The 19,793-nt window shown below is 38.6% G+C and overlaps 1 protein-coding gene across 1 annotated transcript in view; it reads right to left on the bottom strand.

Annotated features, from left to right (window-relative positions):
* Positions 1-16,645: 16,645 nt before the first annotated feature.
* Positions 16,646-19,793, bottom strand: part of PPM1E (protein phosphatase, Mg2+/Mn2+ dependent 1E) — a 445,597-nt gene continuing 442,449 nt past the window's right edge. The window contains exon 7 of the mRNA XM_082244830.1: positions 16,646-19,224. Within this exon, the coding sequence (XP_082100956.1) occupies positions 18,170-19,224 (1,055 nt within the window). The 3' untranslated portion in view covers positions 16,646-18,169. The remainder of the gene's footprint in view (positions 19,225-19,793) is intronic.

Here is a 19,793-nt window from a genome sequence, read left to right on the forward strand (position 1 = left end):
ACATTGATACTACTTTAATCAAGTGAAGTTGCAGGACTTTAAAATCAACAGGTTAGCGCAATTTCAGGTACTACTTGGCTGACATCTGTGCCACTTCATGCACAGATGCCTACGCAAGTTGCACCTGAAATCGTAAAAAATAGTTCATGAACCTTTTTTTTTTCCAAATCGGTGCAGTACCGCAAAGTCAGACTCACACCAATTTGAATGGTTCCATTGCCGATAATAGGGTGCGATTTGTCATGTGATTTGGAACTGTCGAATGGCATGACAGATCACACCGTTGTGAATGGTGGCTTAGGGAGTATCACAAATTACATTTCCTTAAGGCCCCTTTCATTTCCTTAAGGACCGTTCAGATCCGCCTGTTCGTTTTTTTGGCGGATCTGAACGGTCCCCCCATGCATTCCTATGGGGCATCGGATGGCAGCGGAGACATGTCCGCTGACATCCGACCCGATCCGATCCGTCAAATCTGGACGGATGGAAACCCTATTTTCCATCCGTCCAGTGGATCGGATGAGAACAGATAGACGGTCCGTTCCCATCCGATTTCCCTCATAGAGATGCATGGGGAACTAACAGCTGTGTCTCCGCACACAGCGCGGAGACACAGCTGTCCTGCTGCTCAGCGGGGGATCGGCGGCTCAATCCCCCGCTGAGAAAAACGGAATCCGTCCGACGGACGGACAGTGTGAAAGGAGCCTTATGGCTCCATGTCAGCACACCTGAATAGGACCCTGCCCTCCCCCTACACCATCAGAGAGGCATATTCCTGCCTCCCAACTGTAGCTTGGCGTTCTCTTCTTTTCCTCCGGCATCTGGATTTTGGTGTCTCCCCACTTCGCCAGTCTAAATGGCTGTCTGTCTAGTTTCAGTATCCAGACTGGATGCAGTCCCTTGTTCAGGAAGCCCTGCTGCTGGTCCTCGGAACTGCTTTTTGTACCGGCTATTGGCCTAATTTGTTCGCTCCCTCTGCAGCCTGTCTGTGTGTGTGTTTAACCCCTGCAGGTAACAAGGTTCAGAAAGGTTATGTACGAGTATTCTATGCTGCTGGGTGAGAGGTATCTGATGTTCTCTTTATGCCAACTCCCTCAAAAGTCCAGTATTTAGAAGGTGGGGAGACACCTATGGATTCCTACTTTATTGTGCCACAAGTATGCTATGTTTTGGAGTTCCTGTAAGTGCGTGTTAGTTGGGCTTTGCATAAGTATGCTGAAGGGCCAAATTTTTAGCTCTCCCTGCTTTCACCATCTCCCAAAGAGCTTCTAATACCTTGGTTATACAGTTTTTTAAAGCTGCAATTTGACTGAAGCCATCCCTGATGATCCAGAAATGGGATCTTCCATTGGTACTGGACTTTTACGTCAGACACCTTCAATCAACCTAACTCTCTGTGGCATCTTTCACCGAAAACAATGTTTTTGGTGGCAATTACATCAGCCAGGAAGGTGCCAAAGTTGGCATCTCTAGGGTTTAAAAATCCTTTCCCATGATTTTCCCCAAATAGGGTTGTACTCAGACCAACACCCGGGTTTGTGTCAAAAGTGACCTCCAGGTTTCACATTACACAGGAGATTGTGCTCCCTATGTTTCTTTCGGGAAACACCCAGGAAGTGAGCCAGCTGGATGTGGACCATACCCTGAGGGCCTATATCAAAGCAAAAGCTGGTACCAGGAAAGGGGAACATCTGTTCATCCTTCTGAATGAAACGTGCAAAGATCTGAAAGCTTCCAGGATCATCGCCTCTTGGTTGGTAAAGCTCATCCCCTTGGCCTACAAGACAAAAGGGTTGCCTGTGTCAAAGGGGGTCTTGTCTGCCCCCTCGTCACTGAGTTTAATTGATCGCAGCAGGAGCCAATGGCTACGGGAGTTGCACATAAATGCATTGCGAGAGAGTACATTAAGGTAAAAAACTTGAAGCCTTTACAAGCACTTTAAAACTAATATTTATCTGATCACAAAACTCTTCAATAAGGAGAGTACACACAAAAAATGGTTTATAGTTTTATTATTACTATACTGGTCAAATCCCAACAACAGTTTATTTTTATCTGATAGAACAAGTTGCATTTTAGTTAATACACAGATGGGTCTTCTCTTTTAAAACAAAACTAGTCTTATCCAATTAGTGTAGATGCCCTTGTTTTATAAACAAAAACAAATTAAGTCTCAGTACAAAGTGCATTTAAACTTTTCAAAAGAAAGTGGAAATGAAAGAAAATAATTTTTAACATATATTAGACTTTTTGTATACCATACATGAAGATTTTTAAACACAAACACTGTAGTAGAGAAATAGCTATGTTCATGACTTAGGATATATGTAGTCTGGTTTTATATACAGTATTATCTGTATTCTTCTTAGAGTATGCAGGAGACCAAAGGTACAAAGAGGGAAAAAAAAAAAACTTATTGGTATGCTTTAGTGTACAATAATTTTCTACCAGGCCCTGTTAATTTTGTGTTTGTGCTAATAAAATGATTTGTTAGCAGCTGATCATTCTAGAGTTGGTCCATAGCTCGGTATGAAAACTCATAAAACGTTTAGTGACCAAATGTTGTTCTAGAAGAGAAAGGGAAAAATTAGGCTAGAAGTAATGTTAATATTGAATGCAGATTTCCAAGTTTCGGTCATTATTTTGTTAGTCTGTGATGCTGTTTTCTGCAAGTTCAACTGATGGCACTTCTAGGCAAACATAATATTTACATATGTATAAGAACGTGTCTTCGAGCCAAGTACTGCTCCCAGCAATGGGAGAGGGATGCAGGACCCCTTCAAAACTAAAACACGTTAATGTGTACCAGCATACCAACAGGCGTTGGTGTCTATCAACTCACAGTGAATAATTTTCAAGCGAGTTCTGAACAGTGTTAGGTTGATGGCTTGGATATATAATCTCTTGAAACCAACACTACACTTTAATTCCTACCAGATGTTATTAAGGGATACTCCAGTTGTTTATTGGATTTCTATACATTTTATTTCTTTATTTTTTAAAAAAAATTTTTATTTTTAATCACACCGGCACTACTAGGAACACACTACATAACAAAGAAATCGAGGAATACGCCTCTTAATTGACAGGTAATAAATACAATGTTTTATAGTTTCATAATGGTCTAATAATTTTTTTTTTTTTTTTACATTATCACCAAGTCATACCATCATAAATTACAATATACAGAGATGTTATATATTATCATTAGTTATAGGGATACTTATTGCTTACATCAGCAAGCAGCAAATAAGGGCACATATTTCTAATCACCAGTGGGGTTGAGAGAACACTATTTCACAAAAAACTTCTGTCATCTAAAGCATAGAATAGAGCAGTATATATTGGTCTGGTAAATCACTACTGTTAGTATACATAGGTATCATAGATTTATACTGTAATTTCCAAGTCACAGAAATGGTATGTGGCATAGCTAGCATTTAACACCAGTCTTCCTATGGAATACACTATAATAAAATCTTGTTTCAGATCCCCTAACATTCTGCCCCCACCTTTTCTTTTCTGGTCATTGTGGTTAAAACTGTCCTTCTCTATTCCAGGTTACTTCCATTGAGCAATTTTGGTCTTGCAGATTATTTTTAATCATATGTGTTGTACACTGAAAACATATCTAGTTCAGGGTCATTCCTTGACATATATAAAGATGTGGCAGAAACGGTAGCACTGTACATGTGAAAACTGCTTCACTACTGATGTTTACCAAGCAAAACACCTTTATAACCAATCCTCAATCACATAGATTGACTCCTATTACATGCCTGTGTGTAGATATTGCAAAATAAGATGCAATTGTGTTGCCTCTAGTCAAAGAGTTTGAGGGAAAAATCATTTAAGACCATTCATTGTTATTCCACCTTCTCAGTATGGCTGAGTAAAAGGGAAAAAAATGTGTTGGATGCTGTGGAACAACGCCAACTGCCAGAGACAAATTTTCACTCAACTCACTTTGCTAAACAAAGCCTGGTAATCTGAAGCTGGTCTGTACACATCTGCATAGAGTTAATTGGTTTATAGACTGGTCAGTTCATAGGTACATTTTATCTGAGTAAATTTATGTCCAGCAATACTGTGCTTCTGTGAAATTATAGAGCAAAGAACAGTATCCACCAATGGAGAATATGTCAACACTGTTCATAATTCCCATCAAAGGGCACCATTCATTTAAAACCGATCAATCAATTGTACACAACTGCACACTAATCCTGTATTTGATTGGAAACCATAATACTGGGCACAGCTTGCGTTGCTAGGTTTGTGCCTACATATTCTAGTTTAAGAAAAGAATGCAGGTCTTAAAATACATACATACTACATTCACGTCACCCAATATTTGATGTGCTATGTAGTGTAAAGGCTCTCACATGTGCATCATGTGTTAACACTAGTAATTGAGCTGCCCTGCATAATCCAAATCTCAGAACCGACAAAGAACCATGCATTACAGCTGTATTGTTTCTTCTCTACAGTCACCTAATGGCAACTTGGTGCATACAAATCAGGTGGTGACTACAGAATACTCAAATATGTATGAATGCCAACATTCTTGCACTGCCATAGAACATGCATTATGCATATAGTACCCATTCTCAGTGGCCCATAATACAGATCACAAATCCTAAAGTGGTCAAAAACGTTACAAGACTTTGCAACACTGTCAAATTATAAAATACTACCTGTAAATAATTTTAATTTATTGTAAATGCATACATTCCAGGGTTTTGAATGCCATTATTTTCCAACACAATAGGGAAGGAGGGGGTGTACTAAAGCCAGAGTGAAAAATCTGGTGCAGCTCTGCATAGAAACCAATCAACTTCCAGGTTTTATTGTCAAAGCTTAATTGAACAAGCTGAAGTTAGAACCTGATTGGTTACCATGCACAGCTGCACCAGATTGTAAGTGCTCTGGTTTTAGTAAATCTGCACCATAGTCTGCACATTGCCAGTACTTTAAATCAACAACTAAACCCAAAAACAAAAATGTATTATATCATAGCTTACCAATCATTAGATAAGGTGGCTACCTTTGTTTTCTTTTTTCATCTGGTAATTGGCCAGTAACACACCTGTATTAAGCTAGATACACACTAAACAACTTTCTTTGGATTTTTTCCTTTAGATTTACCAAAACCATATAATATGAGGTCAAACCTAAACACCTTCAAATTGTATGTAATCAGGCAGGCCCTTGCACTACATAGTTAAAGGTAAAGCCTCGTACACACGAACAGATTATCGGACAAATTTTCTTTCGTTTATTTGTTGCATGCTAGTCTCATACAAAAATTCTCGTACAACAGAATTCAACTGCAGAAGTGGTGTCATGTGTTGAATTGTTTTGTATGTATTCTTTAGTTCCGAGCATGCGTAATCTTGCTCTTATGACTTTCTTTGGACGAAAACTGTACTAATTAAATGAAAATCGGATGTTGTGTTCATGTACGATAAAAATTTTATAGCCTGCACATCCAGATTTTGTCTGAAAACTGGTAATTGGCTGTTGAAAGCACCATACTAACGATCCGAAAATCTGCAGATCGTTCGTCGGGCGAAATTTTACTTCCGATCTTCTTATCGTGTGTACGACCTTAAATCTAAAGGAAATCGAATGGAATTCATAAAGGTGACTAAAAATGTAAAGCTGAACTCCAGCTAACACTTATTAAGCAGTTATTGCTGTAGTATTTCCTTTTGGGGTAAAGATTTTTGCATATATCAATAAATGCTGACCCCCTCTCAGTGTTAAATGATTTGTCTCAACACTAACTGCCACCTTTGCTGGATGCTAAAGAAAGTTGAAAAAACAGACTTACTGGCTGTACACCAGGAAATAAAACTGTTACAGTTACAGGAGGGACTAGTTGCTAGTTACAGACTACATCCTATGTGTCATTTTTTATTTTAGCCATAGCTACACTTTAAGTGTAACTGCTCTTTTCTGTCACTGCTTTTATAAAGCGGTTTATAGAAATGGTATTGGAATCCAAAAACAAAAGAGTAAAAGAATTTTTAGATGTGGTGGCTGCAATATTTTTAATGTATTATGCCTTTTCCTTTTATTTATTTTCACTGAATAATCCTGCAAATTGAACACACTTCCTGTCCTATGGTGACTATGTTTACAACTCCACTGTATCTAGAAGCTGAGGCTGGACTTCAAACGTATCTGCCTTTGTCTCATCTTTATTAGCTAGGGCAGTGATGGCAAACCTTGGCACCCGAGATGTTTGCGAACTACATTTCCCATATGATGCTCATGCACTCTGCAGTGTAGTTGAGCATAATGGGAAATGTAGTTCCAAAACCTCTGGCGTGCAAAGGTTTGCCATCGCTAACCTAGGGGCTAATAGGAATAGTAGTTTAAAAAAGAAAGATCAAGTTGTTTGTGTTTTCTGCTCACAGGAAGTTAAATGGACACAAGCATTTATGGCAAGATCATCAGGAATTATCTGTATTTGCAGAAAATAATAATAGCCTGAGAGAAGAAGAAGAAAAAGAAGGAAAAAAAAAAAAAAAAAAAAGAAGCCCTAATTCAGCTGTCATCTCTAAGGACTTGTACGTTGCAATATATTATATTTTTGTTCTTGGGTATAGTTATACTTAAACGCCTAATTCACCTTTACAACAAAAAACTGCCTATGAAGGTAAGGGGCACCTGTGGATAAACCAATCTGTGCAGCTTTGACCATAGTTGAATAACTCCGAGAGATTGCATCATCCCATCCTGCCTGTTAGGACTTTGCTAAAGGCCCGTACACATGATAAGAAAATCTGAAGGGAAAATTCGTCCGACGACCGATCTGCCGATTTTCAGATTGTTAGTATGGTGCTTTCGACAGCTGACTCCGACTTTTCGGCCGAAAAAATCCTGATGTGCAGGCTATAAAATTTTTGTCGTCCGTAATACAACGTCCGATTTTCGTCTCATTAGTACAGATTTTGACGGAAAAAATCTTAAGAGCAAGACTAGGCATGCTCAGAGACGAAAGAACACATACAAAGCAATCACTTCTGAAGTAGAATTCTGTCGTACGGGAAAATTCGTATGAAAATAACCTCTTCACTTTCCACATCAGACTAGCATGCCACAAAAAACGGACGACAGATCATTCGATAATCTTATCGTGTGTACGTGTGCGAGTCTCCTAGCTTTTACTTTTAACCTCCACCATCACAAGCTCCTTCTCAAACCCTGTCACATGTGCTTTGTCTCCCCTGATGCAATAGCTTTGAACTAAGTGTTTGAGAGCTTGCTCCTGTGAACCTTAACAGCTTGAGTCTCTTAGCAATAAGGCAGAATGAGATGATGTGATCTCTGGGTGTTTTTCGATCAGGCTTCAGGGGTACACTAATGGACTACACCTACAGCAAAGGCAGTATTCAACTTTCATCAAAGCTGCACAGTTTGTGTTCATCTACAAATGCCCCTTATCTGCATATGCATTTTTTTCTGGTAAAGGTGAACTATGCCTTTAAAATATTGATGTAGTTATAACTAACTGACATTCTTGACAAATTTATGTATAACAGATACTCATACACAATTTGGGTATATTCATAGTCCCCCCCCCCCCCAATATGTTAAAGGCATAATTGTACCCTTTTATTTCACCACAGGTTCACTCTAATCTAACAGACCTGATTCAGAATGTGATAACCAGATGTCGGCAGTTATATTCTAATTATTTCTGTTTTTCTACCAGTAAACCAACATCTATACTTTCTAATCTACAACAAATTTGAGAGTCCTTCCACCAGGACAGTGATATGTGTCGAGGCTTTTACACACGCAGCTTTTGTCTTTATAGATTTATGTATCAAACCATCATAAAAATATGATTTAGTTGCTCTGTAAAATATTAAAATACATATGTTTTGTAACTAAAAATAATCACTCATATTCCTCATTGAGTATCTTTTGTCAGCAGCTTTGTCAATAGATATAAGCACATAAACTTATATTTACATAGATCAAAAATGGTTCCCTAGGTAATCCGAGTAGAAAAAGCCTATAGAGAAAGATAGATGATGCTAGTCTCACCTGATCCTTATTAGCTCTCCTTATTGCATCCCAATCTTGGTAAATTGAAATGAAAAGTTGAAACCTGAGCCAAGTTTAGCAATGGTTATAGTGACATAGTGGTAGGAAGAAGGGGCATGAAAAGTAGGATATGGCAACTGGAAAAAAGGTAAGCTATGCTTTCCACCAGTGACTAAGAGCTACTTTAAAGTTATCTTAGGAGTTATGAGCGGTACAATGACAATCATGTTACTTCGGTCTATGGAGGAATGTGTGCAGATCTTTTCTAAGCAGACTGCAAAAGCAACACTTCCACCAGTAAAACGTGAATGCTTTTTTTTTCGCAGATATAGTACCTATCAGTACCCCTACTTTTTTGTACTTTTTATGATAAAAATATAAATAATAAAACCATCAAGGTTTTAAATATGAGTGGTACTTCCTCCTATCCTGCTACCCTAGGTTCTGGCCTACAGATACCTTATGATGCATGTCCTGACCGGTGCAACCATTTTGTGTCTGCTTCCAGTCTTTAAAATATATTATTTCTACTTTATAATACTATAAAACCACAAGTGTGCCTGTACTTACAATGCTTTCCTTGCTCTGCCTTGAGACCTTATTTCTTCATAATGGATTAGCCTATTATATTTCTAATAAGATAATGGTTTGGAAGTGAACATTGAGATACAGTATGCTGTAAATGGCAGAATATCGGTTTCTAGAACAGATACTGATTACATGTTTCTGCCTCGAGTAGCCTGAGGGGTGGCTCACATACTAGAATCCCAAGTAGTCTAAATAAGTGTGTAATGTGAGTTTGATCTAAATGCTTGGAATTTCTCCTGGTTGTCTTTTCCATTTTTAAACTATTATTTGTGCTTTTACAAATCACTGTCAGCACAGCTCATTTTTCTCTATCGTCCATTGAAGGACACAGCTTGATGGTAATTAGGCAATGTAGGGTTACACTGCTGCCTACAGGAGAGATTGATACTAGGTACATAAAAACGAGAGGCTTTGTGCATTATCTTTCATCACCAGAGCCCTTCTTGCTTTTTTCCCCACACATTACACATGTTAAAATGCACTTTATTGGCCTGAAGACTAGTGGAAAACCTGAAGAATAAAGCAGAGTAACCTGGAGAATATAATGGAAGTAGCTGTAATTTGTGTCACACGATATAAGCACAAAATGTTTATCAAACTGATATTTTCATTAAAAAAACGACACTAAAGTTAATTTTAGTGCACACAAGCACAATATAGTACCCAATTTTGTGGTAAACAGATACCAAAACAATGTCAAGCCGTAAAACTGCAAAAAAAAAAAACAATACATTCCCCATAGGCTATGCTTTAAAAAAGCCCTTACAAGTAATCAATTTAGAGTAAACTGTGAATAATAGCTCTAAAAGGATTGATCCCACTCCAGCATGCACAGCAATACCGAATATGTGTAGCACAATCATTTTCATTCATAGGTGCATCTGACGTGTTTTTCTTTGTCATTTTTTTTTTAATTAATTTTTAATCAACTGTGCATTTTAAAACATTTTCTTTTTACTTAAATTTATTGCTATTATCTATCATAATATAAGCTATAGACCCCTGTATTCTAATTAAAGAGGATATATTAGTAATGCAGTGGTTCCACTTGATAAAAATGCTCATACGTCCAGAGGTTGTCCTCATAAATTCGACAAAGTGTGTGGCATTTGTGGATGAGCTCATCTCTAACGACTGTTGTCCAAGATTAACAAATTGATTTTATGTATAGGCTTGTGACCCAATTGGGGGCGGGCTGCATATCTGGTTATGCTGGATGGGCTTGATGTGCTTGCTTGATGGACCTTGGCTGTGGGTGCAGGGATCTTATTTTGCTGTATTTGATGATGATATTTCTTCTGGAACTATGGTTTGAAGGGTGTACTTTAGGTTGGTTTCAGCCGTATTTTACGGGTTGGGGCTGTCACTGACCTACATGTTTCAAAGTAGTGAGTAGATGATTTTGATTTTTTAAGCCAGGGTATGCCCCTTTTGGCTATGTTATGTTTTTGCAAAAATTTTCAATAAAAAGAATTTTAAAAAAACAAGAGGATCTATTAGACCCCCTGTCACCTGTGCCCCCTATTGAGGCTAGCCAAGCACAGCTTATCCTTGATTGGTTTCTTTCCCCGTCAACAGCAGTCAAGGAATAGTGGCTCTAAAAACCGAAGTGACGGTGCTGATCCTTTCATGCAGTGCAGAAATGATTAGCATGGTTATGGGTTCATGTTCATGTCCTCTGCTTCCCCTGCTGACAGCAGCCCTACCTTCCAGCGTTTGTGGAAGTGACTGGAAAGTTTTAAAGCCACTCAAACCAATTACACTATAAAGATATGTAAACAGACTCCGATTCAGTTTACAGACATAGTACTTAGGTCTTTGGCAGCAAGAAGTTAATAACTTTAACCCCTCCCATCTCCCCAGTTATGCCTAGTGTCCTTGGGATAATGGATGTCTCCTTCCTGCCTGCTGGATTTTACACTTGAATTGGAAGAATTTCTACTATATGGTTACTAGTATACAAGGTGTGTCCTGAAAGGAATGAGAATATTTTAAAAACTATTTTAATGAAAAACACATTTTAAACAACGTGTTTACACAATGTTCCCAGCGATTTTTCTATTAATTATAGCATCCCTGGAAGTCTTCAAGTGGGATGGCATTTAAAGCCTGCATAGTGGCTCTTTAGATATTAGTCCACACTACCAAAATGGTGTGCTTTCAAACCCTTCATCATCTTTGGGAATAAAAAAAGAGTTCCAAGGAGCCAAGTCATGGCTGTAAGATAGATTTGGAAGCACCATGATGTGTTTTTCAGACAAAAACTCTGACAGCCAAATCACTGTAACTCAGTGTGTTGTGATGAAGGATCCAAGTTGAGCCGATCTCTGGGTACACACGAAAAACTGACTCAAGCAACCTAGAAATTCCAGGTAAAATCTTCACAGTTTGAATAGGTACAAACTCCTTATTGAGAATTCCACGCGAATCAAAAAAAATTGACCATTGATTTGACTTTTGATTTGCTTGTTCACGCTTTCTTCAAGCAAGATGACATGGGCATGAGCCATTCTGAACTTTGAGTATGATCCCGAGACAAAGAAACAAACACTCATGATTCATCTCCCATGATCACTCGACTCAAATCAGGCTCTCTTTCCAAACAGTCCAACAGGTCTTGGCAAATGAGTTGACGGTGTTCCTTCTGATCAGATGACAAGTTCTTTTGAACAAGTTTTGCACAAATTTTTCTCATGTTCAAATCCTGATTCCATGAACAGATGACTTGGTATTTCCTGCTTCCTCTGCAATCATTCTGATAGTGAGATGTCAGTCATGGTTGAGAACAGACCTCACAGCATCCACATTCTGTCCAATTTTTGATGAAGAGGGGCATCCTGATCCTTGTTAGTTTTCAACACCTTTTGGTCCTGCCTTGAAGGCCTTGTGCCATCGGTACACTTGTGCAGATGATAGCGCCACTTCTCTATAAGCTTTCCTCACCATTTGCAATGTTTCCGATGCACTTTTACCCAATTTTACACAACATTTTATAGCATACTGCTGTTCCAAACTTGCTTGCATTTTTCTTAATACAAGGCACTTGAACAGGGTGTCACAAGAAAAGAATGTCTTGACTCAGGGCTGAAATGCAACTGATCAGTGTTCTAATGTATACCTGGCACCACATCCCAAGTGACCTAGGCAAGCTTCTTCCTTCACGTAGCTCTTTGAGTGTAGGAACTTCATCCTCATATTCATATGCATTGTCAAGATGTGGTAAGGGACTGAAGAAGTCAAACGAAACGGCCACAGCGCATGACGATACGCGTATAGGGGGCGGGGATTAAAGATGGACGTGACCCAGCAGTAACACAGGAAGCATCCTGTGTGTCTTTCCCGCCGCTGAACTATAGTACTTACTGAAGCCCGCACAGCCTTTGTGCCTACTATGTAAGTATCTTTATAAAAATTTTAAATAAACAATTTATACAGAGAGCATTAGATCTCCCTCTCCTTTTCCTTCTAAACACACACTGCTAACCGGGACAATGGATCGGGGAGCCCTAGTCCTCTATTAACCCTTGCAGCATCTCAGGACTCCAATCCTGGATATATCCTCAGGATAATAAGCGCTTATGACCCAGTGGTGACACACGGGTCTCAACCTAAGGTGAGGGGACATCCAATTTTGGTGGTGAGATCACGAGTACTTACACCATTGTTTGGAGCACTTGAGCACTGTGTGGTCAAAGAAGAGACTATGTGATCTTGTCTTTCTATAGGGATTTACCATCCACTTTGATCATTGGAATAGCACTTGAGCACTTTTATGATTTTTTGGGACTATTCACTTTGCACAGTACTATGACAGATCTATGTCAATGCTTTTATTATATATATATATATATATATATATATATATATATATATATATATATATATATATATATATATATACATACTGAATATTTATATTTCATTCGCTAATTTGCTAGCACATATACACTGTGATTAATTACTTAATTAGCACCTGTTTGCACACCCTTTGTTGCATATTTGCACATTACTGAGATCAGCAGCGCTGTATTTTTGTATGTATTTTATAGTTTTGTACATGCAGTGGTTTACACATTTTGATACGGCTGCAGCTATCGTTTTGTTGATTACTTTTTACTAGTGAGCGGTATTTTATTTAGTCACGCTGATATATACACCTTACTGAAGCGTCACGAGTTTGCCTCCCAATCACTGCTTCTTTTGGGGAAATTAAATTCCTGTTTGTTATCCTAAAAGTGGTTCTCCAGCTTCCAGGTTCACCATTTCTAAGTGGATTTGACAGGCTGTTGTGCAGATCTATGAGTTATGAGATAAATTGCATTCTTTTTTCCCCATTCAGCCAACTCCGCTAGAGCCCCCAGTACCTCTTGGACTTCTCATCAGGCTTCTGCGAGCTGCAAGGCTGGTTTTCTGTTCACACATTCTATAGGTTGTAGAAGGCTCATACTGTATATCTGCCTCCACAGATGTTTTGGGCAAAAATATCTGCACTACTTCCTCTCCCACACCTGTTCATCCCTTAAGGGCATCCTCAAAACTTCTAGAAATTGTTTACACCAACTTAAAGAAAATAAATAGGCTTGGCTACATTTAAATGGTATACGTTTACATTTCAAGATAATTTTCATACCAGTGCAATGAACAACATGTCATGTGCTAAAATTTTAGAAGCTACTGTGATCTTCCTGTACAGTTACACACCGCTAGTACACTTAAGTTTGTTTCATACAGCTGAACTCACAGTGGTGAACTGAAACTGAAGTTTGTTCTCTGTTGTATTAGCAAAATTATGATCCAACCACCCTGATGCTGTTTTTGCTGTTTTTTTTCCTAATTATGGGAGTTTCACTTGAAGATGGTCAGACACTTCCCAATCACATGACCATCTAGTATTTGTGTGGTTTGTTTCAGCAAAGATATTTTTGAAAAATACTATTAGTGTTACCAGCTGCTTGTTAAAAGCAATTTGCTAATGTCATAGTTTTAAGGGGCTCGCCAAAGGGCTTAATTTGGTAAACATTGGGCAAATCCTCAAATTAATACTGTAATTAAAAGAACAGGCTATTTTCACTACTCTTCACAGGATACAAGCAGCAATATCATACACCGTTTCCCACAAGAGTGAGTACACCCCTCACATTTTTGTAAATATTTTATTATATCTTTTCATGTGACAACACTGAAGAAATGACACTTTGCTACAATGTAAAGTAGTTAGTGTACAGCTTGTATAACAGTGTAAATTTGCTGTCCCCTCAAAATAACTTAACACACAGCCATTAATGTCTAAACTGCTGGCAACAAAAGTGAGTACACTCTAAAACAAACAGAGGATGGTCAGATATGCAGATATAACCAAACCACCTTTACAACTCTGCCAGTCAGTACATTCCTAAACATAAGCCATCAATCAGCTGACCATTCCAGTTTACCTTCATAAAACATGAAGCTCATGGTGTACTGCAGATACCTTTAGTGACAGCTTATCGGGTAGGCAAGGATTTCTAAACTAAGTTATATCATTTTTCAAATCAAAAAGTGTCCATTTATTATTAAAAAAAGATACAGGATTTTTTTTTCTCAGAAACATACTTTACTAGGTGGATGCAGCATTGGTCCAATGCGGCATCTGTCCTCTGCTGGCTCTAACGCGGAGAACAGAGCGATCAAACACCACTAATCGCTCGATTCTCAGGGCTCTGTGAGCAGCGAGCTGGTGACTGTCAGTTAGCAGCTCTCTGCCACCTCCTTGATCACTGAAGTGCTTAGCTGTAGAGGGGGGCCGGAATAGCCAGCTAAGGCTCTCAGCAGCTCTGTGATGTCGGCAAACTTCAGCCCGCTAATGAAAATGGGTCATAGGAGTGCAGAACGAACTGCACTCCTATGATCCATAGGAGGGGTACAGCCAAACAAGCTGTGGCTCTACTTTTCCTTTAAAATCTCTCATGTTATCTTCTGTGCTTCCACTAATGCATACTTTTTTTTCCTATCCACCTTCTGTGCAAACACCCTCCACTGGTTGTGCTCTCACCTTCCCCTTATACATCTAATGTAAAGTCCTAAAACGCTTGTGTCCTTTTAAATAGGATCTTTTTTAACCATTTTCTGTGCATACACCCTCCACTGGTTGTGGCCCCACCTTATATTTATGACCCACACATCTAATGTAAAGTCATAAAAGGCTTGTGTTCCTTTATATAGGATCCTTTTTATTCCAGCTCCCTTTTTTCTCTCCTTTCACTTTAGGGGTTGTTTGGTCCCTTTCGATGCAATACTCTTGCCCCAGCCGGTGATCTTTCAAATTCATTACTTCAGGATATTAAAGGAATACTACAAAAAAATGAAAACTATATAGTGCTTTACCCATAAAAAATGATTTATTAATGCCCACTTTATATACATTGCACTCATATTACAACATGCAAAAGTGCACTACTCATTAACAGACACCCAATCTAATTTCTGATATTTTGGTCAATTAACTAGATCCTGCACTTCTGGATGTTGTACAGAACCCGGAAGTGTGATATCTAGTGAATATGCATAATATTGGCAACAACAATTGCTGGCTGTTAGTAGTGCGCTTTTGCATGTTGTAATGTGAATGCAATGTATGTAAAGTGGGCATGAATAAATGGTTTTTAAAAGGATAAAGAACTGTATAGTTTTCTTTTTTGTGATTATCCTTTAATATCCTGGCAGAACGGAGGTGAAAGATCACCAGCTGGGGGCAAGCATATTGCATCTATAGGGTCATACACCAGCTACAGTGAAAAAAGAAAAAAAGGGAGATGGAATAAAAAGGATCCCATTTAATGGTATTTTATTGCTTTAGGTTAGATGTGTGGGTCATAAATTTAGGGCGAGAGCACAACTACTGGAGGGCGTTTTCACAGAAAATGGACAAGTGAAAAAGTATGCATTACTGGAAGCACAGATGATCACATGAAAACTTTAATATATATTGATACTTTGTTTTTAAAAATTATATAACTTTCTGTTGGTAAAAAAATGATTTGATGTTGTGTTAAAGGGACTTTAGTGCTACACTTTTTTTTTTTTTAAGTCTATACACAGAAGATCAAAACTGACCTTACAGTTTAGGTTCACATTATGAGAAAATACACTTAGAAAACAAAAACTGATACAATGTCTAAGTTCAAAAAAAGATGTGCTTTTCTGAAATTGTCCTAAATATGCATGATTATTTTTTTTTTAATGTGACATAGCCAGCTTTTTTGGACTTTGAACCTTCTCTAGATTCTATGGTAAATATCACGATTATCTTGCCTTATCTTATCTAGCAAATGTGAAGAAATATTGTCATGCAGTGCTGACCCTTGGGTGGCCCTAAAAGATTTATGCTTTAGGTGCCGCTTTGAATCCTATGTCCAGTGTATTCCAAAGGCTACATTCACAGGATAGTTATATGCTGCATTTTTACCCTGCCTCTGGACAGGTAGAGGACAGAATAGAACAGAATAGAGAACTTCAGTTCTTTATTTATTGATAAGCAGTTTCCATAGGGTTGACAAAAAAAAGGAAGGAAAGAGTGTATTATGATGTGCTTTTTTTCCTGAATCTTCTCTGAAGTCCATTTGTTTCCAGCCTGTGTGTGTGGCTTATTTGTCTGAGATGTGTCCTTTGTTCCCGGGCCGGGGAAAAGAGAGGACAGCTAATAGGTACAAGTCCTCATGACTACACGGGAGAATGTTTGTTGACCAGGTCTGGAGTATGGACTTTAGAATAATGCAAAGTTTATTACAGTTTTCCTTGTTGTTTTATATTCATATGTATATTATATTGCAGGGAATAAGGCCTGTCCTATTGCATAATTTTATAATGATATCTCATGCATGACAACTTGGGAATATACCACAAAGTACAAACACAACACGTTTCAAATGTTTCCCCGATTCCTATATTATTCTATTACGCAGGAGGCTTGTCAGTTTGTGGTACAAAGTTGGTTTGCATTTCTAGACAAACTGCATATGAATTCATTTATTTTTTATGTCAAGTAAATATAGTTTTCATTAACACAAACTATGCTTTGAAATTTCACTGCAAGTGTCAAAATTTATCTCAATACATTGCTTTTGGGTTTGAATTAAAATAGTCAATGAACAGAGAGGCTAAATGTATGCGTTCATTAATTAGTTATTGACTGAGAAACAACACTGTGCCTGTAGCTATTACAATTAAAGAAGAGATTTTTAAAGATCATTATGGTATAATAGTTTTTGTGAAGTCACAAGTCAGTTTTGCAATGGAAACATGATGCATGAAATTAAGGCAGCTTGAAGGTCAACAAACCCATATGAAAAGGAACATGCTGTTCTAAATTATTAAATATACATGAGGTGCTAACACAGGAATAAACATTTTCTTTGCAGATTGATTAGAATTAAGGGTACGGATGCTACTTATTGTGAGGGTTATTGTTCTCTTGTTGGGGTTGAAAACAAAAGACACAAACAGCTGACCTCAGATCAGATTCCTCTTGATTTTCTTCACTTTCAATGGAGGTAATGAATAGTGGATTATGAAGTTCCCCTAGACCAAATAGGATCATTTCTATAATGTAGCTAGTGACTGCATGCCTTATAATACCTGAGTTTCCTCACAATGTAGAGGTTGGCTTATCCGCAGGAATCGTTCAATACTGGCTATAGCTCACTGTACTCCAGCAGTGCCTTATTGCCATTATAAAGTGTGATCTCTATCCAAAAACTATAAAAATAACGGACAGTAATATTTATCACTTAGAATATAAAGTACACTTTGTAGGTAAATATACAGATGCAGTGGTAATTTGGGGACAAAGATGGAGGGCATGTGTATGTTTGGAAATCATGTCTCAAGTGACATTCACAATGCTCACTGTATGATTATCTGGTGTACTCTCTTGGTTGACCTGATTTAATCATTGCTGGAACTAATCTAGTCAGTGTTGTAGACTCAACCTTTTATAAGGACCAGCAAGCTTTAGCAATGAGCACAGGACCTTTTTTTTTTTTTTTGCTAATGGCCAGGATCGTAACACCACAGGGGTACTCATTTAAACCTAGAGAGACGCACACAAAATACATTTTTGGTTGGTGTCAACACAATTTGTACTACATTTAATATAAGTTACACTGTGGTTCTGGCACCACAAAGTCACCATCTAATCAACTGCTCACAGCAAAGGGCACAAACTGTTTTCTCTTTTTTAGTATAATCTACATTGTGTGTGTTTTTCTCCTAATTGCTGAATGTGGTTAGGTAAATGTTGTGATACAAACATGGCAGCAGTTATGCCTTCTAGCATCAATAGAATCAAGCTGACACCTCAGACAACTGTGGAAATGTCCATTTGTATGAAAATGGAGTACCACACTGTGCACTGTTTGGGGTGAGATCAACACACTTAAATAGGAGAAGGATGCCATTAAATTCTGGGTCTATCTAACCTAATTCACTGGAGCACTACAGTTATATAACACACAGAAGGATTCAGGTTTTTTTTTTTTTTTTTTTACACTTGATAGGTCCTATGCAGGTCTGCCAGTGCTATACAATTGCTTTCCTTAAGCAATGCTCTATTCATCAAATGGACCCGAACACTATTTTTCCTAGAAGCTACAGGGCAATGTACTGATATCCTACGTTTGCCAATGTGCTGCACTGGCACTGATAAAGTGGACCGTGCTTTGTGAGAAGGCTTATGGGAATATAGAAGCTTTGAAAAGCTTGGCTTGGCCTTAGTCCCACCTTTCCTATTTCTGAAGCGTAGAGGAGATATAAAAGTTGGACCATTCACCACCACTTCCAAACATTCACCCTTTAGCTCCTGAGAGGAGTTATAGCTTTCTTTTTGGGGCATCAAGATATTCACATATCCCAAGCCAGCATTTGAAACACTTCTTTCATCACATTCTTTCTCTCCATGTGAAGGAGGACTTTCTAAAGGCTCCTTTTTCACAGAATCCTTGCTTCCATTGGCTCTCTTTGGTGAGCTAGCTCTGGATACTTGGGAGCATGGCAAGCGTTTGGCACTATATGGCTTGCCAATTCCTCCATGTAACGGGTCTAAATAGTCTTGTTTCTCTAAAACCTTTATACCAGGACCAAAGTTTAAACTAGTTCTGTCTGTGAAAGAATCTCGACTTTCATAACCGCCTAGGTCAGCCGGTGCGGAACACTGATGGAGTGGCCATGATCCTTTGCAGTCCCCTTGATTTTCCTTGTCATCTCCATTGTCTTCCTGCCCACCATCGAACGAGCTCTCTGTTTGGTTGTTCTCTTCAGCTGTGTCAGATGGTGCATTAAAGTCCCGGAGAAACACCACAATAACTGTGATGTTGTCACTGGAGCCAGCATCACGAGCAGATGCAACCAACTTATGGGCAACCATGCTGCTATCACCATTGTTCTCCTTCAAGTGGTCAGATACAACTTTAACTGCCTCGTCAGGGTTAACTGTATCATAAAAACCATCACAAGCGAGAATGAGATAATCTTCAGAACCATCAAGGACGGTGGAAAAGGAGTCTGCATCACCACAAATATATGGCTTATGCTCAGCATCCCCTGTAAGACAACAACAACAACATGTCAACTACACATGGACTACATTAAATTAACCCCATCCTTATTATCTAACACCATATAACCTATTAAAAAAAAAAAGGGGGCAATGCATAATAACCCATACAATATCATAATAATTTTGTTTCAATTGGACTGCTCTCAACTGATAAAAGATAAAATATGATAATTTTATGTGAATTACTGCACATTCATGCTATTTAAGGACACTTTTCCTAAAGACAGTCTTCACCCTAGAAACAAAAAAAATATGAAAGTCAGCAGCTACAAATACTGTAGCCAGGGCCGGGACAAGGGGTGGGCAGGAGGGGCGGCTGTGGTTTTATGTGAGGTAGGGGGGCACCACGAGCAGATTGGGGGGAGAAAATTTGTGTTGGGAGGGGGAATCTGGTGGGTGGTAGGGGGTAAGAATTGTTCTAGGAGGGGAAATTAGGGTAGGTGTGCTAGGAGCGGTGATTTGGGGGGGGATTTGTGTTGGAAGGGGGGATAGGTGAAGAGGATTTGTGCTAGGAGGGGGGGGGGGTTGTGCTATGGCAGGGAGTTAGGATTTG

This window comes from Pelophylax lessonae (assembly GCF_965119305.1).
Source record: "Pelophylax lessonae genome assembly, chromosome: 2".
Classification (NCBI taxonomy): Eukaryota; Metazoa; Chordata; class Amphibia; order Anura; family Ranidae; genus Pelophylax; species Pelophylax lessonae.